Here is a 21,633-nt window from a genome sequence, read left to right as displayed (position 1 = left end):
TAGCACGAAGTCTGATGAGCTTCCAGGTCAGAAAAAGGGATGCCCCAAATAACTCATTTGGTACCAAGGAGTTAACTGAGATTTCTTAAAGTTACCGGGAGTAAAAGTCACTTTACAGTCTGCAGTAGATCAGATGAATTCACTGATGTCTAGTACTAGCACGTATGAACAGTTGGGTATCAGTGAGAATGCTTTTGGTAGAAAGTTACAGAAAACTCCCAATTCAAATTGACTTCTGCAGTTTGACTATTTATTATCTCTCATAATTGCAACTTCAAGGCATAGCTGGCTAAACTTAAAAAACTTGCATTTCTTTCATACCTTCCCCTCTTCTCTTTTCAATGTAACTTCTTGTCAAACTGCTGAAGTTCCAGTTGGCAGTGTAGTATAGCCCAGCAATGGAGGAAGAAGACGAGCCCCTTTCCTGAGCTTCTTTCTTGAGAAAGGAGAAATCTTTCCCAAAAAATTTCCAAAGGGCCCTCTCTTGCACCTTATTGGTCAGAATTGAGTCATATAGTCATTCCTGAACCAATCACATGTTCAGGGGAGGGTTTGCCATGAATAACCAGGAATGGAAGTGGAATAGATGGGGGAAGTTCAAACACACTCACTAGAATGTGGCAAACTAGTAAGAAAGTTTTTTTCTAAAGATATACCAACATTTTGTCACCTCTTCGGTAACAAAATATATAGGATGTCATTACTTTCCTGATATGATATGTTGACTCAATCCCATGTTATTCTCCTTGTCCTTGGACCTCAAGGCCCTGGACAGTGCTGCCCAAGCCCTTGGGGACCTTTCACTCACCAGGGCTTTGTGCTCCACAGGGGAACAACCAGCCTGGGACTTTCCCACAGACTGATCCCTATTCTCCAAGCAAAATAAATGTATTTTTCTCACATATCGCAAATCAGTGCTCCATGACTAAAATGCATTTTTCCACTTATTCCTTTGTAATTTTTGGTCATCTATCTTCTCTGCCTATACCTTTATCTCAGAGATAAGAATAATAAGAGGATGAGAAATCAATTAAATAGGGAGAAAATAAGCACAGCTAGTGTAAAGCAATTACACCAGGGCTAATAACCTCCCCTGCAACAATTAGACAGTTCTGTCAAATGAATTTTAAAACCACAGGAGTTGTTTTGACCAGAAAAGCAATGTATTGCTTTTGCTGTCAGTCACTATGACTTCAAGTCCTGGGAGCCTGATTAAGTTGACGATGGAACAGCAACATCTTTATTCATGCACAGCTCTTGGCAGAATTTGTCACAGACAGTACAATGCCTCCCTTTTTCTCATTTCTTCCTCCCTGCCTTCCTTCCTCCCTTCCTTTCGTGTGTACTTATGGAGGAGATACGGTATACCAAAAACTGATCTAGGCACTGTGTAATCATTTCTGAATTAGGTGTGTGTGTGGTGGGGTGGGGTGGGGTGGTCAGAGACAGAAACAGAGAGAGCCATGACACATCTGTTGTGTGACTGGGGCAGTTTATCATGCAGTCTGCATTGTTGACTCAATCCAACGTTGACCAAGGGTACCAAGTGCCCACTGTGTGCCAGATTGGAATTCAGAAATTAAGAGGCAGCAGCCCTTGCCCTCACAAGATGTAGCCACACGATCAGGAGATCACACTACCACTGAGTCCTAAAAATAATATGAGCAAAGTGATGTTAGGGAAGTGAAGACGTGAGGTGCCCTCTGGCCTAGGGTTGGAGGCACAGATCCACCGTGGAGTTTGTTAATGGAAATGAGACGTGAAGGATGTGAACTTGTTTGGTAAAAGCAAGATACAGTGAGTGTGGAAGAGTGTTCAGGCATGAAGAATGAGGTACATGAAGGCACACGGTGTGAGGAGTGTGCGTTCATGGGGCAGAAAATGGTTTATTAAGGCTGGAGCAGTGGGGACAAGCAGTGGGCATCAGCAGCTTACCCTGGAACAGCCAGGGAGTCCTCCAAAAGGATAAGTCATCTTCTGCTAGCCAATATTAAATGAATGTAAATCTTCAGTAAGTAAAACCTTGAGCTATTCATGGCAGAAAAGCCAGTAATTCAGCTATTTTTACTTTCTTTTTCTGATGTCAATCATTATTAACTAAAAACAAAATAAAACCATATCCAATATGAAGGAGAAAATGACAAGTTATTCACAACATATTAAAAACAAAAAAGGTTAATGCCTGAAGAATATCTCAAAGATTAAGAATACAGCAAATGAAAGCATTCCAACAAAAAATGGGTAAAAGAATATGAATATGTATTTTGTTTTAAAAATGGCAATAAATATACAAAGTATGTTCAACCTCTTTTGTGATGAAAGAAATGCCAACTAAAACAACAAAGGTTTTTTTTTGCCTATTGATTTCGTAAGGACATACACAACATATACAGCACTTCTGAGAACAGTGAAGTGTGGTTTACAAAGTTAGTGAGAACTTTGAACTGATCCTTTTGTCTACTTCAGCTTGACATTAGGAGTTATTTAATCTTCCCTTAAAAGAGGTACAAGAAACTGGATCAAGTTAGTGTGGGGAAGAGAAAAGCAGGGATGGTGGAGGGAAAGGGTGGGGAACCAGAGAGGGAGGGAGAGAGAGAGAGAGAGAGAGAGAGAGAGAGAAGGAAGGGGAGAGAAGAGTTGAATCTTAGGTCTGAGAAATAGACTCTACTGTAACAGAGTCCCTTTGAAATTAGAAGTGCTGAAATACTTTCCCCCAACTTCCTGTTTATTTTCTCCATGTCAATGGAAGTTGAGAAGCTGCCCGCAAAGCCCAGGCAGTGCCAGTAAGGGTTGAAAAAGAAATTGTGACATGTTCTCTGGTTAGCAAAATCTACCTATATATATTCCCTGGTTTTTGTTTCTTTGAATTTTAATCACTTCTACAGAATTTGCAAAGAGACACACTAGCTGTTTCTCCTCAGTCTTGGCCAAACTCCATTAGGTTCATCTTTTCTTTTTACATCATTTCTTATGAGAGCAGGTGAATGAATCTGGGCAGCAGGGAGGGATTGGGCGGAGGCAGGACTCCAGGCAGGTTCCCTGGCTTGGCTGCTGGTAAAAATATCAAGAACGAGCTGGAAAACAAATTCTTCCCAGATCTCCACCTGGGCCTGGCCTGGTTCAAGAGATGGAAGATGCCTTCTACCCCAGAGAGAGGAGCTACCATGTTCTCTGATTAGGGAAGAGTGGAGCTAAAGGTTGAGCAGCAGTCTTCTTGTGAGGCACAAACTGCTTCTTTGAAACTCAAGGACAAGGGAGGTCAATGACTAGTTTTCACCGTTCTGTCAGACTGGAAGCAAGGAGCAAGAAGCAGGCCTGACGGAGGCCTTATTTGATGAGAGCTAGGTGAAACTCGCTTTTGAAATCATTTTCTTTAATCAGCAAACAAATTATATTTTGCCTTTTCAAGGACATTTAAAGAAAAAAAAAAAAAGGACAAGTTAGGCTTAAGGCAAGTTTGAGAAGTCCTTGTGTTAAAAAAAAAAACAAAAAAACAAAAAAAAACCCAGCCTGAATTAATATGGGAAGAAATCTCAGACAGTGAAAGATGTGAGATGTGGCCAGATACCTGTCCTTGTGGGCTGTGAGGGTCATCTCACATGCTGCCGCATCTGCCCAGCTGAGTCTGGGCTGTGCCCGGAGCAGAGTGGAAATCAATCAGGAGTGAAGCCCGGACAGCGCTGCCACGGAAATCAATGCCTCGGTTGCCTTTGATTGCACAAGTTGCTTTCTTGCTCTCTCCTCTTCTCTCAGCCCTTTCTAAGGTTGTTGCTAAGACTTAGCTTTGATTGGTTGTCTAAATAAGCTTCATTTTCCCTTCAAGCATTCTCCCACCTTCAACTTGGCAAAAGGAGGGCAGTAAGTTGAAATTAAATGTGGATGTTAATTTGTCGATTCAGCAGTGATGATTGGATAACATCCAGACTCAGTGATGCTAAAATCTGACTGTTGGGGGTCACTCTGTTCCTGCCCAGCTCTACCTCTGAAGGGAAGCAAGTGTCTTTGCTTCTTTTAGTTCTAAGTTTACTCTTATCAAAAATCCAGGGGTTGGGTGTGTGATGAATAATGTTTCTTCCAGATTTAGTATTTTAGGAGACCAAAGATAAACAATGAAGAACACAAAAAAGGTGATTCCTACAATGTTAGGAGACACTTGAAAAATATTCAAACAGCTTGGTAATTAAATAAATTTATATTAAAACAATGAGGCATATTTTCTTACCCTTGCAGTTTGAGAAAGATTTAATAAAGAAACTCTTTTGCATTGGACTGGGGAAGGGAAACCAACGCTGTTGGCTGGAGCACACCTTTTCTGAGGGTAGTTGGTGAATATGCATCAGAAGTCTTAAAATGAGTATCATCTTTGATCTAGAAACTCTACTAAAATGAGTTCTGAGAAAATAATCAGACTCATGTATAATTTTAATTACAAGGAATTCTATCACACTATTTATACTACCAAAAATCAAAGGCTGATTTTCCTTTGTCCAGGACTCATTATGTGACACATCTTGGTAGGTATGGGGGCACCCAAAAAGTGACCCGCATACACAGCTAACATGGAATTTCTCTCCCTGCAGTTCTTCACCCTATCCACACATGTAGGACCACTGTTTCATTCAGCAAGACCCTGTCATGAACAGGGTGCTGTGGTCATCTCTCCCAAAAGACCATCTGTGACTCACCATTAGCTGCTGGACCAAGTACACATCCTGTAGCTCAGTTGCCCAAGCCCCTCACAAGGAACCTTCCCCCAGCCACTAATAAAGAAGGCCGTTACCAACTTCTATCTCACTGGAACTGCCTGCCTGTTTACTCAGTGCCCCCACTCACTCTGATCTCTGGTCACCAGGGAGCCTGCTTCCTCCCTACTTTTCCTTCTACCTGAATCCTTCCTTCCTTCAATGTTGGCTTCCAAGAAATATCCCTTGCCATTACCTGATCCCAGACATTGCACGTGTACTTTATATTAAAGTATATTAGTGTGTACCAAGTTTGTTCCTTCAGTTTGTTTCAAGTATGTCTATCTTTCCATTTGTAAGTGCATGAAGCTAGTTTCAGATCATATATTTGGAAGGCTCCATGATAGGATATTCAATTGAATCTGGATTTCAGTCCTGTGTGGTGTTGGGTAAACTACTTAACCTCATTGATTTGGGTTTTTATCATTCATAAAATGAAGACATTGGTGCTTATTTCACAGGATTGTACTGTGAATGGGGTAATTGTTAGCCTTTTGGCACAATACCTACCCTACAATACATTCTCAGTAAATGTTAGTTCTCCCCTCTTGACTCTCCTTGGGAAGAGTTGGCTTAGCCCATGGTAGCTTTAGCTTAAATCTTAGGACCTGGACATTTCCTCAGGAACAATGAATTACCGGAAGGGGAGCAGAGCAACAGCTGGCAAAGCAGGAAAGCCCCCTTGTGGGTCTGGTCTGCTGGCAGCTTACCTGATGATTGTCAGAGGGATGAAATACACCAGGAAGGCCACAATGGTCATGTATGGGGTCCAGTATGAGTCATCAGGCCACAGGGCCCAGCACTGCACTTCACCATTGGAGAGTGTCCTTTTCCCGAATATGATCAGGGTGGGAATGGAGAACAGGAAGGAGAGGCTCCAGGCAACCCCAATGAGAACCTTGGCTTGCTTTTCTGCTCAGAGAAAAGAGAAAGATGCATGAGCACCTGGGAACATCCTCTGGAACACACTTGGAGTCTATTGTAGAAAAGGATGTCTGTGAGAGAGTCACTTGAACCTCTCAGAACCTCCTGCTGCCTCAGCCTCCTTGTGTGTAAAATGGGATGAAAACACCTGCTGTCTGCAACGTATAGCTCCTACCAGAAGTGTAAGTTCCCACTTCCCTGGGTTCCTCCAACATCGAGAGGATTCTTAATCTACTCTTGTTATCTGGTCAGTAAACTTTCTGTTTAAGCTTTTAATCTTGCAATTCTTTAGCTATTAGTCAAAATGAGTATTTTTAGATATAGCTTCTAATTATTTGTGTTTGCTTCTTTATCTGTTTATGTCCTTTGCTCATTTTGTTTTTCAATTGGTATGCTTTTATTTCTTTGCCAAAGTTCTTTTCCCCCGCCCCAGTACTGGGGATTTAACCAAGGAGTGCTTTACCATTGAGCAACATCCCCAGGCCTCTTTATTTATTTTTTATTTTGAGACAGGGTCACACTAAGTTGCCCAGGATGGCTTCCGACTTACAAGCCTCCTACCTCAGCCTCCTCGAGTTGATGGGATTATAGGCATGGACCATCATAACTGATTTTGTCAAAGTTCTTTATAAGAAGTTAGTTCTTTCCCTGATAAGTTCAAATATTTTCCATTTGTCCTTTTGCTTTTAATTTATGAGGTTTATTATTTGTATAAGTTGCTTAATAATTTTGAAATAGTGACAAACTCTCTTTGTTTTCCTTATTGTTTCTGCATTTGGTATGATACCTATAGGGAAATTTCCCTAGCTAAGATTTATTTTTATATTCTTTTAGTATATTTATGTTTAAAAAGTTACTTTTTCAATCCAGTGGGAACCTTATTTGTAATTAGCTGTGACATGTGGTAATTTAATATTTTTAAAAGTATGTAGAGAGCTATTCCAACTCTATATACTAACTCATCCTTTCCAAGCTAATTTGAAAGTTCATATGCTTTATATATACTATTCTGGTTCCAGTATCTTATTGTTCTAATGATCAAAGTTTGATTTGTGTTTTAATATCTGGTGCTACATGTATCTCTTCACTATTATTGATATCTTCCTAATTATTCTTATATTTATTTTTCCTGAAGAACTTTACAATTGTTAGCTTGTCTGGAGTTTCTGACTAAGGAAGCTATCACTTTGGTAAAAAGCAGTAAAAAATACATTTACTATTCAAAGTATCTGTCGGTTTATATCCCTGTCAATGGTAAATGAAATTACCACATCTCCGCACCTTCTTGCAACTCTCCGGTGACATTCATTACACTTTATTCTAAAGTTCTACTTGCTCTATTAACTTTGTTTTCCTTAGGAGTAAATTCTGTGGAATGGTATTTTAAATGTATTATCTATTTTGCACAGTTTGGCTTTTGTCACTTTTCCTTAATAATATTAGATTGCTTCTCATCTTTGCAGACAAGATTTTTTGTTGTGTTATTCATTTTATCGTTTTCACAGTCAGCTTGTGGGAAGGTGGCTAAACACTGCGTATGGAAGAGGGTGGGCTCTGCCTGTCGTTGGAGTAGTGGTCAGTTCATCCCATGACCAGGTACCCAGCATCTCGCCAGGGTTTTCCAGAGCCCCACTCTGTCGCATTAAACTCAGTATCCTCACTTAGCTCACCTACTTGAAAGCAGAGGCCTCCATATCTGCTACCTGTCTGGGGTGAGGAAAGGCAGCCGGAAATGTGCTTAACCCTCCATGTTGTGCTTCAGAAGTCACTCTTTCTGTTGCCTGGGTTCTCTTTTGCTCTGGGCCCGTAGACAGAGTATGTCCTAGAATTACTCTGACTACATCTGACATGCTACTACAAGCATCATCTGGGGGTACTGTGGGCTGACCCATCAGCTTCTTTCTTTCAGAGATCTATCACTATTTCTGGGTCAAGGAGGACTTCCTTTGTTTTCAGTATGATAATCAATGAAAAAAAACTTTTTCAATTTTTTTTCCATAGTTTGGGGTAAGAATCTTGAAGTGTTAGTTTCCAGAAAGTATGCAAGCTGAAGTGTTCACTTTTTTGCATAGATATGCTTGTCACTAGGGCTCAAAAGGAACTAGATGAAAACATAGAGTCAAGGTGAATGGTCACAACCAATGGTCAAAAGGTGGGTCCAGGCAACCACCTTCCTTAGCCATCCCTGGGAAGAGTAAGCATTTTTCCAGGTACCTAAGCTTTCTCTTCTATACCCTTTTGCACAACACGACCCATGAAGTGGGGAAAGAGGTGTTGGAGAACAAAGAGAGGAGGAGGAAAAGAAGGGGGGAAATAAGAGAACTATTGTTAAGAATAAACTATTAATGGAAACAATCCCACCCTCATTCAAGGATGATGTCTCATGAAGGAATGCTTGCTCACCTCCTTGCAGAAACTTCATGGGGTAGACAATTGCATGGTATCTGTCTATGCTGAGGGACACCAGGACGTAGGTAGAGGCATAAAGCAGTACAACCTGAAGACAGAAATGAGAGGAGTTATATGACTTCATACAGGTGAGGAACACATGTAATGGAAAGAATTGTGTTTTGTGCTACTTAGAAACCTGGGATAGGGTTGGTTGGTGGGAGAGTGGCCATGACTGTTTTTCCCTGCTGGGGAGCAAGTTGCAGTTCTTGATGCTGGAATTTGCATTGCTACCGGTGATGGGTGAGGATGCTTCCAGCTCCCACTCACTCATTCAACTGGCTTCTTGGAAATTCCACATTACAGGATCAGTCCCTCTTGACATTTGCATGGTACATTTATTTGTAATTGACTTTTAAAGCTAAATTAATTTTCTCTGCCACAATTGACACTCCAGAATAATTAGAAACAAAGGTTCATTTGCCTTTTATCAGTGTGAATAGTTGATAGATGATAGAAGGGTTCCGGTTTCAGTAGGCCTATGTGCTGTTCTGAATCATTTATCATCAGCAGCACCAACACCATCACAGAGCTCCCCTCCTTCATCCACTTCTCTAGCAGAGCTGTTCACTAGGGTCAGTTTCTGAGTCTTCTCTCCCTCCTCCACACTCCCTTTTTTTATTAACCTTACTCTCACCTTTTAATTATCTTGTGCAGTTTTATTTGCATACTCTGCAGAAGAAGAAATTGGGATATAAGAAATTAATATCTTTTCTGAAAGTGACATATTTAAAATGTAATGAAATGAAACATCTCTGAAAAGATGATGATGGTGGAAAATTTTCAGCTAACTTGAAACTTCATTTCTACCAAGAAATGAAGCTTTGTAAACTTAGGTTCAAATCTAGAGGGGATAGAAGAGTAACTTGAAGACTAAAGTCTAAAGGTGAGTGTCTGACTGTCTTCTTGGTATTTACCTTTGTTCTGAACTTGTACTTTTTTTGTTCTTTCTCTGACTCAGACAACCAACTGTAGTTGCTCCTCAACTTATGATGGGTTTGCACCCCAATAAACCCATTGTAAGTCAAAAATACAGTAAGCTGGTAATGCATTTAATAGACTTAACCTACCAAACATTATAGCTTAGCCTAGTCTGCCTTGATTATGCTCAGAAGACTTACGTTATTAGCCTGTATTTGGGCAAGATAATCAAACATGAAATCTATTTTATAATGAAGTGTTGACTACCTCATGTAATTTATTGAATACTCTGCTGAAATTAAAAAATAGAATGGTTGCATGAGTATACTTTGCACCATCATAAAGTCTAAAAATTATAAATTGAATCATCAGAACTTGGGGACCATCTGTACACTGCCATTTTTTGTAATCTTGGTAACACTACTACAAATGCATCTCAGCACTTAAGTTGTGGAAGGTGCCACAGGGAGAGGAAAGTGGGGAAAGTTCAGAGATTAAAGGCTCCCCTGAGAGACATAAAAAGGAATTCTACTCTTATGTAAAGGAGACAAATGGAGAAAGAGAAAATGGATGGTTAAGTGGAAGGGAAAAATCAGACATTTGTGTTCTTAGAGAAAAATGAGGTTTCTATGTTTTATCCATGAATGCAGTATTATTGAGGCTAACCACACATAGCTGAGGAGGTGGCATTGGAGAAAGGTGAGAAAGAGAACACACAATGGGATCAAAGGTCATGGTAAGGTCAAAAGAACCTTGAACATCTGCAGCTGTCTTGAGTCAGGATCTGAAACAAGAGGAAGGATCACCAAAGTGGGGACTGGGGAATGTGCACAGAGCAAAACGACAGAAAATGTTAGCAAAAAGAGACCAACTTTGAGACGTTATCAGAAAGATATTTAACTTCAGAGATGAAATATCTTCAAACATCTAGGCAGGGTAAAAAAATTAAAGGTTATCTAAAAAAATGCATCTCAAATTATCATGCTTCTTCTCCACAAAAATAAATGCCAGAGAACAGTATAACAACATGTTCAGAGTTTTGAAAGAAAAATTTTTATCCAAGAATTTTGTAAATATCACTTCTGTGCCAAGGCGCAGTACATTTTTTTCCCTTTCTTTTCTTTTCTCTCTCTCTCTCTCTCTCTCTCTCTCTCTCTCTCTCTCTCTCTCTCTTTTTTTTACATACATCAGAAGGGAGGAAATTTAACACCACATACTCTTCCTGAAAATTCTCCTTGAGGAAATATTTGAGTTGGCTGAGAATTATTTCAAAATTAAAAATTCCAGAAAAGGAAAGGGGATAAAATAATAATAACTATGGTAAATAAAGATGTTAGGAAAATATAAAATAATTTATAATTTTAAAAAATAGTTTATAAATGTAGTTATGAAAAATTTCAGAGAAAAATCTGGGAGTTGAAGAGAGTAACAGGAAATAAATTATGTTACATTTTCATTTAGACATTTTAGCTATCTCTTTTGCCTATATTTTGACAGAAATACATTAAATCTAAAAATTAGATATAAGCTATGATGGAGTAAAATAAAAGTGGAGAAAATTAATGTACATGTTTCCTATGGCTGCTCTAACAAATTCCCACAAGCTTATTGACTTAAAACAACATAATTTTTTTCTCTCAACAGTTCTGCAGACTGGAAGTCCAAAATCAGTTCTGTTGAGTCAAAATCAAAGTCTTTGAAGGGCTCTAGTCCTTGCAGACTGTGGGGGAAAATTCATCCCTTGCATCTTTCAGCTTCAGCTGACTGCCAGCACTCCTTTGCTTGTGGGCACACCACTCTGATCTCTCTCTGTGATTACAGCACCTTCTCTTCTATGTGTCAAATCTCCCTCTGCCTCCCTGTGACAACTGCACTTAGGACTTCCTAAACTAATCCAGGATAACCTTCCCATTTCAAGGTTTCTAATTTAATCATCATGGAAAGTCCCTTTTGTCAATGCATAGGTTTCAGAGATTTGAATGTAGATAATCGGGAGGGGGGTGCAGTTTCAGTCAGCCATAATTAATAACCAAGTAAAAACAAATAAGGAGCAAGAAAATCTTAACAAAGAAGGGTTTAAATGAACAGAGTGAAATAATGATAAATACTGTTTCTCACAATTAATATGAATGACTTAAGCTTCTTCCTAAAACAGACCATCTTAAAAGAAAACATTCCCTAAGATCCAACCATATACTGTTTGGAAGAGAAACCACTAAAACCAAATGATATCAAAGTTTAAAAACAAAGGAATGGTCAAAAGTATTACAAGAAATTAATTACTCAAAGAAGGCTTTCATTACAATACTTGTATAATGCAAATTAGATTCAAAGCAAATGATATTATATGTGATATAGGGATTATTTATATTGAAAAAATATACAATATATAATGGTAATAGAATATTCATAAATTTAAATGTAACAAGTAACATAACACTTATTACATGTAATAAAACTAATAGTCCTACAGAGGAAAAATACAACATATATGAACAGGAAAAGTTATACTCTGTAATATAAGAATGCAACACATTATTGTAAAATATCTAGACAACATTTCAACAATTGGTTATATCCCAAACTACCAAGAAAGAAAACCACTCATTAGATTCCAAAAAGTAGAACTTATGCAATTCACATATTTTTAAAAACAAGCAATGAAGCTGCAATTAGTAACATGATTTTTTTTTTAAATACCACTTGGAAATTTAAACATCCTCATAATTAACTCAAGTCAAGAAGGAAATCAAAGTACAATTATAGTCAATTCATAAATGTCAACAATGAAAACTCTACATATCAACAACATATGGGATACCATTCGGAGAACAGATGGCAGCTTGAGGACATATGTCTGAATTCTCACTACCCCACCCCTTAATTCTGACAGAAATGACCTAGGAAATATGAAACTAAAGAAAATCTTGCACAGAGAAGTGAGATTTAAATGCTGGAAACAGAGAAATTTTACTTAGAAAAATGCCAGATTGGATTCATAAAAAGGAGGATTTCTGAACTGACTTAAGAAATAATTTCTAGAAAAATTTTATATTTATAAAAACACTGCATATAGTACATAGAATTCCTAATTCACCCATCTCCTACCTACACACTTTCACCTATTATTTGTGTCATGCATGAGTATGGTCCATTTGTTTAAACTGATGAATCAATATTGACATATTATTATTAACTAAACTCCATGGTTTTTTATTAAGGTTCATTCTTCATGTTGTACAATTCCATGCAGTTTGACAGTTTGTAATGCCACGTGTTTGCCATTATAGTATTTTACCAAAGAGTTTCAGAGATGTAAAATTTCCCTGTCTTTCATCCCTTCCCACTCCAAATCCCTGATCACCACTAATTTTTTTTAACTGTCCTATAGTTTTGTCTTTTTGAGAAGTAGCATGGTTGGAAGTCCACACTATATGACCTTTTTGTGTTGTCTTTTTAGCAATGTACATTTAGGATTGCTCTATGTGTTTTCATGGCTTGAGAGTTCATTTTTTTAATTTTTAATTTTTTAATTTATTTTTTATTTTTTAAAATTTGTTCTAGTCATACATGAGAGTAGAATGCATTTATGCGTTTTGATATATCATACATAAATAGAGTATAATTTCTCATTTTTCTGATTGTACATGTTGTAGATCATTTTGTTTTATCACTGACTGATACTTTACTGTATGGATGTACCAGTTTGCTTATCTGTGTTAATTAACTTTTCATTGATATGACCAAATATTTTAGAGGAGGAAAAGTTCATTTTGGCTCATGGTTTTGAAGGCTTCAGTTCATGGTTGTCTGGTTCCATTGCTCTGGGTCCGAGGTGAGGCAGAACATCATGGTGGTAGGGCACAATGGAGGAAAGTTGCTTAGTTGTGGTGGCCAGGAAACTGAGAGACAATGTGAGAAGCCAGGGACCAGATATATAATTCCCAAGACATGCCCCTAGTGACCTACTTCCTCCAACCATGCCTCACCTACCTGCAGTTACCACTCAGTTAGTCTTTTCTATTGAATTAATACACTGATTAGGTTACTGCTTTCATAATATAATCATTTATCTATGACCATTTCTGCACTGTCAAATCTGAGACTTTAGGGACATCTCATATTCAAACCACAATATTCTTTCTGCTTCTGATCCCCAAAAGCTTATACCCATCTCACTGTGCAAAATACACTTAGTCCATCTCCAACAATTCCCATAGTCTTAACAGTTCCAACATTTCTCAAAAGTCCAAGTTCAAAATCTCTCCTCTGATACTTAAGGCAAACTCTTGGTTGTGAGCCTCTATAAAAATCAAATTATATACGTCCAATAGATAATGGTACAGGGTGAACATTTCCATTCCAAAAGGGAGAAATAAGGGTTAAAAAAAGAAGGTTGAAAAAGGTAAAAAGAGAAGAGGATGGAACCCCAACAAGACTGAAGCCAAGCCAGGCAAATATTTTCTGTAGCTCTGTCTCTGGGACATAGGCAGCAAAATGTGATCTCCAAAGCGCTTGTGCAGTCCATGCATTTGTCTGGTGCTTGTTTTAGCCCACGTGGCCTCTCTCTTAGGCTGGCTCTGTTCAAAACCAGCAGATTTCCTTGGAAGACTTTTACCTTACTGGCTTTTTTTAATCCCAGGGACATCCACTGAAGCCCAAGCGTCCTGTTCATAGCTTCATGCATCGACTTCTCAGGGGCTGGCATCTCAGGCCTTCCTTTCTTGGTGGAAGCCTCCATGAGCACTTAACTTCAGCATCCTCACTCCTGCAGAATCATCACCACATTGATGAGGCCAAGATCTGCTGCCAGCTTGAACAGCAGTTGGGCCTCCTTAAACAGGAGTGCCTGGGTGACTGAACATGGTGAAACAAATCCTGAAGAAACATTTTTTACTTCTTCCCTCTGTGTGAGCAGTATACTTCCAATGTCTCTTAAATGAGTTATCTCTTTTACACCCTTGAGTCTGCAATGATGATTCCTGAAATTTTTCCAAGGCATTGTTTCTATTGTCTCTGTGCAAAATACTTACTATTACTTTGCAGCAAACCCTAGCAAATCCCTTAACCCCAACATTACATGTACTTCTTCTCTGGCCAAACTGCAAGTTTTTCCAAAACTTTCCTCTCTTATTTTTGCTTCCAAGCCTCACAGTATCTGCATAAAAGTTCCCAGCAACACTCATGCCACCACCTGAATGCTGTGCTGCCTTGAAATTTCCTCTGCCAGCACATCATCTTTATTTTTTAAATTTCTTTTTAGATATATATGACGGTAGAGTATATTGACATATTGTACATACATGGAGTATAACTTATTTTAATTAGGATTCCATTCTTATGGTTGTACATAATGTGGAGTTTCACTGGTTGTGTGTTCATATATGAACATAGGAAAGTTATGTCCAATTTATTCTACTGTCTTTCCAATTCCCATTCCTTCTCCCTTCCCTTAAATTCAGCACCACAGAAAGTCTCAGAACATGGACAAAATGTAGACAACTTCTTTACCCATAATGTAACATGAAGGGTCTCTAATCCAATTACAATGGAGTTTCTGTTACTTCTGAACCTCATGAGCACAGTATTTACTGTTTGCATTTCTACAAGCATTCTGGTTTTCTGAGTTCTCACCAGAATTGTCCATTAAGCTTTGCTTACAACATTCTAACTTTTTCTATCCTGCATATCCAAACTTTTCTAAATTCCTTCCAGGTCCAAGGGCTTCTGGACCATAAGGTTAGTTTAGTTAAAGCAACAACCCCATTACTTGGTATCAATTTCTGTTACTCAGCTTTTCATCAATGTAACCAAAGTACCTGAGAAGAAGAACTAAGAGTAGGAAAAGTTTACTTTGGGCTCACAGTTCAGAATTTCCATCCATGGTCAGCCGACTCCATGTTCTGGGTGGAGTTGAGGTAGAATATTATGGCAGGAGGGCATGGCAGAGGATAGCTGCTCACCTCATGGCAACCAAGAAGCAGAAAGGGAGGAGCCAGAGGGACAAGATATAATCCTCAATGGCAGGCCCCCAGTGGCCTTCTTCCTGTAGCCATGCCTCACCCTGTTAGTCCATTTAAATTATGAATTCATCAAATGGATGAATCCACTGATTAGGTTATAGCTCTCACAGTCTAATCATTTTAACTTTAACCATTCCTGTTTTGTCTAACATGAGCTTTTGGGAGTCATCTCATATTTATCATCCATTCAGATTTTGAGGGATATCTTGGTTTCTTACAGGTTTTGGTGACCATGAATGAAACTTTTTTTTTTCTTTTTTGGTACCACAGTTGAACTCAGAGGCTCAGAGGCACTTAACCACTGAGCCACATCCTCTACCCTTTTTTATATTTTTTATTTAGAGATGGGGTCTCACTGAATTGCTTAGCACCTTGCTAAGTTGCTGAGACTGGCTTTGAACTCATGATCCTCCTGCTTCAGACTCCTGAACCACTGGGATTACTAGTGTGACCACTGTGCCCGGATGAATAAAACTTCTATATACATTCCTGTGAAATTTTTTGTGTGGACATAAATTGTCAACTCAATTTCACAATACCTAGGATCACAGTTGCTGGATTTTATCATAAGAATATGTTTAGCTTTGTAAGAAACTGGCAATTATCTTCCAAAATGACTGTTCCATTTTGAAATCCACTGGGAATAAATGAGAGTTCCTATCGATATACATTCTCTTCAGCATTTAGTACTGTTAGTTTCTTTTAAAAATTTTTTATGATGTTGAGCTTCTTTTCGAATATGTGTTTCACATCTTCTTTATTTTTATTTTATTTTTTTTATTACTGGGAATTGAACCCAGGGACACTTAACCACTGAGCCACATCCCAGACTTTTTTTTTCTTTTTTAAAGTTTCATTTTGAGATAGGGTCTTGCTAAGTTGCTTAGAGCCACTAAATTTGCTGAGGCTGGTCTTGAACTTGGGATTTTCCTACCTCGGCCTTATGAGTCACTGGGGTTACAGGCATGTACTACCATGTTCAGCTGCCATCTTCTTTAGTGAGGTGTCTGTTCAAATATTTTACCCATTTTCAAAGTGGGTGGTTTGTGTCCTTGTTGTGTATAAGAGTTCTTTTTATATTTTGAATAAAAGTCTTCCATGAAATATGTGCTCTGCAAATATTTTCTCCCATTCTGTGGATTGATTTTTCATTCACGTAAACAATTTCTTTTAAATAGCAGTTTTTAATTTTCATAAAGTCCAATATTTTAATTTTTTTCTCTAGTGGATTATGCTCTTGGTATTGTATCTAAAAACTCATGGACAAACCCAAGATCCCCTGGATCTCCTTCTATGTTATCTTCCAATAGATTTTTAGTATTATGTATTATATTTTTATCTATATTGAGCTTTTTTTTGGTGAAAGGTGGAAGGTCTGTGTTTTAACTAAGTTTTAATTACTTTTGGTGCTCATACAAATGGTATTTGTTTTTAATTTCAAATTTGATTTTTTCATTGCTGAAAACATTTGACTTTGCATAAATACCCATGTATTCTTCAATCTTGCTACTTTTGCTTACAGAGTCCACTAGTTTTTGTATATTTGTTTGTTTGTCTATTCTTTCAACTGTTACTGACTTTCAGTTCTACTACATGTGGTCTGAGAGCATAGTTTGTGATTTTCGTTTTTTTACATTGTTAAGGTATGTTTTATGCCTAGTATGTATTTTATCTTGGTGAATGTCCTATGTGAGTTTGATAAGAACATGTGTTCTGTGATTGTTGGATGAAATATTCTATAAATGTCATTTAAATCAACTTGATTAATAGTTGATTTCACTTCAACTGATGGTTTAATTCAACCATATCTCTTTTCATCCCTTTTAACATTGCTGTCATTCAATTCACTTATCTGTACATATGGTTAAAAATTCATTATTATTAATATTACATTGAGATATTATCTGCAGATCAATGTAGAATAAGCAAAATAAGCTCCGTTAAGTGGCACACACCTGTAATCCCAGTAGCTTTGGAGGTTGAGGCTAGAGGATCATGAATTTAAAGCCAGCCTCAGGAAAAGCGAGGTGCTAAGCAGTTCAGTGAGACCGGATCTCTAAATAAAATACAAAATAGGGCTGCGGATGTGGCTCAGTGGTTGAATGACCCTGAGTTCAATCCCTGGTTGAAAGAAAGAAAGAAAGAAAGAAAGAAAAGAAGAGATGGTATTTCACTACTTCACCTTCATTTATTCCTTCTCTGATACTTTTCCTTTCTTTAAATGGATTCAAGCTTATAATTTTATTATCTCCTGATTTTTCTGAAGAATTTCTTTGAACATTTCTTATAAGGCAAGTTTATGCATGACAAATTTCCTCAATTTTTGTTTTTCTGAGTACTTTTCTATATTTTTATTCAATTTTTATTTTTTGGCATTGAGTACTGAACCCAGAGCTTCATAAATGCTATACACTTGCTCTACTCCCAAACCCTAGAAATTCTTATTAATATTGCTTAATAGGTAAGGTATCCCTCCCCTCATCATCTTTCAGGATTTTCTCTTTGACCTTAATTTTCTGTGATTTGAATATACTATGAGAAGTGGTATGTGTACTTAGTACTTAACTGTGGTATTCTCAGAAATTCCTGAATTTGTGGTTTTGTGTCTGCCATTAATTTTGGAAAATTCACACTTATTAATATTGTAAATTCTTTTCCTGCTCCTTTCTTTCATATTTTGGTGTTTCCATTGTGTGTATACTCCACATTGCACAATAGTTCAACATTCTTGGATTTTCTATTCTTTAAAAATAAACTTAATTTGTAGAGCATTTTTAGATTAACAGAAAAAATGAGCAGAAGTAAAAGAGATCTCCCATAATCTCCCTGCCACACCATACAGAGAGCATTCTTCACTATCAAATTCCCACCCAAGAATGGTATATTTGTTATAACTGACAAACCTACTTGACACAACATTATCCTCCAAAGTCCATAGTTTACATAAGGATTCACTCTTGCTGTTATACATTGTAGGGATTATGACAAATATATCGTGCCATGTGTCCACATTATAATTTCATTCCGAGTATTCGTTGTGTGACTAGGCCACAGCTTATTTCTTCATTTGCTGAGGGATGTCTTGATTGCTTCTGACTTTTGACAAGTATGAATAAAGCTACTACACACATTTATATGCAGGTATCTGTGTGGACATACATTTTTAACTCATTTGGGCAAACAGCAAGAAGCGTACTCGCTAGATTATATGGTAATAGTATAAGTTTAGAATAAACTGCTGACATGTCTTCCAAAATTGCTGTACCATTTAGTATCCCCACAAGAAATGAGGAAAAGTTCTTGTTGTTCCACATTCTTAATAACATTTGGTGTTATTTATGTTTTTAGATTTTGGTCATTCTTGTAAGTGTACATTTGTATCTCATTGTTGCTTCAATTTGAAATTCCCTGATGACATGATGTTGAAAATCTTCTCATAAACTTATTTGCCATCTTCTTTGGTGAGTTGTTTTTTCACCTTTTTAAAGTGAGATTGTGGTTTTTCAAGATGGCGGACTAGAGGGTGGCTGCATTTCACGTTGCTCCAGGACACAGGATTCAAAAGAGGAGATAGTGAGAGACTTGGGACCAATTCAAAGCCGCCGGGTGAGTCTCTCCCTTTGGGGAGGTGTCCCGGATGGCGGTAGCCCCAGAACGCAGGGAACTTTGTGAAGTAGAGTTGCCCATGAGACGCCCCTCCCCCCACTGGAGCCGTAAACACGGACAACTGGTAACATCGTAGACGTGGCTGCTCAGCACAGTGCTTGGACTTGGAGCAACCACTGGGGCTCCGGGCGGCTGCCTGAGGAGGAGCTGCGTGGCGAGCTCTTTGGACTCAGAGCTATCGCTTCTGAACACCGTGGGGTTGCCCGGAGGAAGAGGAGAAGCACGGTGGGTCACTTGATCTAGGAGTGACTGCATCAGAGCTACAGGCGGTTGACAGAGGAGGAGGCGAGTGGTGAGTTGTTTGGACTCAAAGCGACTGCTCCTGAACACCGGTGGCCTGCCTGGAGGAGGAGCGCAGTGGGTCGCTTGGTCTCCGAGCAACTGCTCCTGAACACCTGGGGGGCTACCCCGAGGAGGAGGAGGAACACGGCGGGTCACTTGGACTCGGAGTGACTGCCTAGGGCTACGGGCGGTTGGTGGGAGGAGGAGACTCGAAGTAAGTTGCTTGGACTCCTAGTGACCGCGTCGGAAACCGGGCGGCTGTCCGGAGGAAGAGGTGTGTGGCGGGTCTCTGGGTCTCAGAGCTATTGTACGGGGCTCCAGGTGGCGACTCAGAGGAGGGGCCGCAAAACCAGGCGATTAGGTGCAGAGCAGGGTACCAGGACCTAGGCAGCTTCTTGGTGGAAGAGCTGCACAGAGACACGCATAGGGGTGGAGCAAAGTTTCCAGGACTGCGGGCAGATTCCCTGAGGAGAGGCAGCCTAAGGAGACTCGTCTGCGAAGGGTGAGGCTCCCAGGCCCAGGAGGTAGGTCCGGGCCCCTGGGAACATTGCAGAGGAAGACAGCCCAGCCCAGGTGGTAGTTATAGATTGAGGGGAACCTCTAGGAGGGGAACTGACCAGCGAGACCTCCCCACTGGGTGAGTCTTCCCTGCCGGGTGAGGTTTTCCCACAAGGACGGTAAAACCAGATACACAGGAACAAACAGGCCTTGCCTCAGCCCGCAGCCTAGTTCCCCTTTGGATGACCATTGGTCAACAAGTGGAGGCACCTCTGCTCACTATCAGGGAATATACCCCACCTGAGGGTCACCACCCCTAGAGAGGCAGCTTCCTTGTGGAGCACCGCCTTATCAACTTCCTCCAAGACTTCAGGCTACTGAAGGATAAGAGGGGATAGAATAGCAATCTTCAGGGACATTATAAGTCAATAGAGGAAATCTGCAATATCTTAATGACCCACTGATTCCTGAACAATATGAGAAAACAAAGGGAAGAAAATGCCCCCCAAAAATCTAGATGTTACATCAATAAAATCCAACGACAGCATGGCAGAAGAAATGACAGAAAGGGAGTTCAGAATGTACATAATTAAAATGATCAGGGAAGCAAACAATGAGATGAAAGAGCAAATGCAGGCATTGAATGATGAGATGAAAGAGCAAATGCAGGCATTGAATGATAGCACCAATCGACAGTTAAAAGAGCAAATACAGGAAGCAAAAGATCATTTCAATAAAGAGTTAGAGATATTGAAAAAAAACCAAGCAGAAATCCTTGAAATGAAGGAAACAATAAACCAAATTAAGAACTCCATAGAAAGCATAACCAATAGGATAGAACACCTGGAAGACAGAACCTCAGATATTGAAGACAAAATATTTAACCTTGAAAACAAAGTTGAACAAACAGAGAAGATGGTAAGAAATCATGAACAGAATCTCCAAGAACTATGGGATATCATGAAAAGGCCAAATTTGAGAATTATTGGGATTGAGGAAGGCTTAGAGAAACAAACCAAAGGAATGAACAATCTATTCAATGAAATAATATCAGAAAATTTCCCAAATCTGAAGAATGAAATGGAAAATCAAAGTCCAAGAGGCTTATAGGACTCCAAATACACAAAATTACAACAGACCCACACCAAGTCACATTATAATGAAAATACCTAACATACAAAATAAAGACAGAATTTTAAAGGATGTGAGAGAAAAGAACCAAATTACATTCAGGGGGAAACCAATACGAATATCAGCAGATTTTTCAATCCAGACCCTAAAAGCTAGAAGGTCCTGGAACAACATTTTTCAGGCTCTGAAAGAAAATGGATGCCAACCAAGAATCTTATACCCAGCAAAGCTTACCTTCAAATTTGACGATGAAATAAAATCATTCCATGAAAAACAAAAGCTAAAAGAATTTACAAAAAGAAAGCCAGCATTACAGAACATTCTCAGCAAAATATTCCATGAGGAAGAGATAAAACACAAAGAAGCAAATCAGCAAAGGGAGGAATTATCCTAAAGGAACTATCAAATAAAGGAGGAACCAAGGTGTGTCAAAAAATAAATAAATAAATAAATAAAATTTAAAAAATGAACCAAATGACTGGGAATACAAATCATATCTCAATAATAACCCTGAATGATAAATGCCTGAATTCATCAATCAAAAGACATAGACTGACAGATTGGATTAAAAAGAAAGATCCAACAATATGTTGCCTGCAAGAGACTCACCTCATAGAAAGAGATACCCATAGACTAAAGGTGAAAGGATGGGGAAAAACATACCATGCACATGGACTCAGCAAAAAAGCTGGAGTATCCATCCTCATTTCAGATAATGTGGACTTCAAGCCAAAGTTAGTCAGAAGGGATAAAGAAGGACATTTCATACTGCTTAAGGGAAGCATAAATCAGCAAGATATAACAATCATAAACATCTATGCCCCAAACAGTGGCTCATCCATGTATGTCAAACAAATCCTTCTCAATTTTAGAAACCAAATAGACCATAACACAATAATACTAGGTGATTTTAACATGACTCTCTCACCAATGGACAGATCTTCCAAACAAAAATTGAACAAAGAAACCATAGATCTCAATAACACAATCAATAATTT

At 38.8% G+C, this 21,633-nt stretch overlaps 1 protein-coding gene across 2 annotated transcripts in view; it reads right to left on the bottom strand.

The window, feature by feature from the left end:
• The window catches only part of Npsr1 (neuropeptide S receptor 1), a 194,877-nt gene that overhangs the window by 20,863 nt on the left and 152,381 nt on the right, over positions 1–21,633 (bottom strand). The window contains exons 4-5 of one of the 2 annotated variants that reach the window (XM_047562409.1): positions 8,070–8,163; positions 5,453–5,654 (exon numbers count right to left, since the gene is read on the bottom strand). In XM_047562409.1, the coding sequence (XP_047418365.1) occupies positions 5,453–5,654; positions 8,070–8,163 (296 nt within the window). The remainder of the gene's footprint in view (positions 1–5,452; positions 5,655–8,069; positions 8,164–21,633) is intronic. The other variant, XM_047562410.1, reaches the window with a different exon arrangement.

The sequence above is a fragment of the Sciurus carolinensis genome, chromosome 8 (genome assembly GCF_902686445.1).
Source record: "Sciurus carolinensis chromosome 8, mSciCar1.2, whole genome shotgun sequence".
NCBI lineage: Eukaryota > Metazoa > Chordata > Mammalia > Rodentia > Sciuridae > Sciurus > Sciurus carolinensis.
The sequence above is the reverse complement of the archived record's forward strand: the minus strand, read 5'-3'. Positions and strand labels throughout refer to the sequence as shown.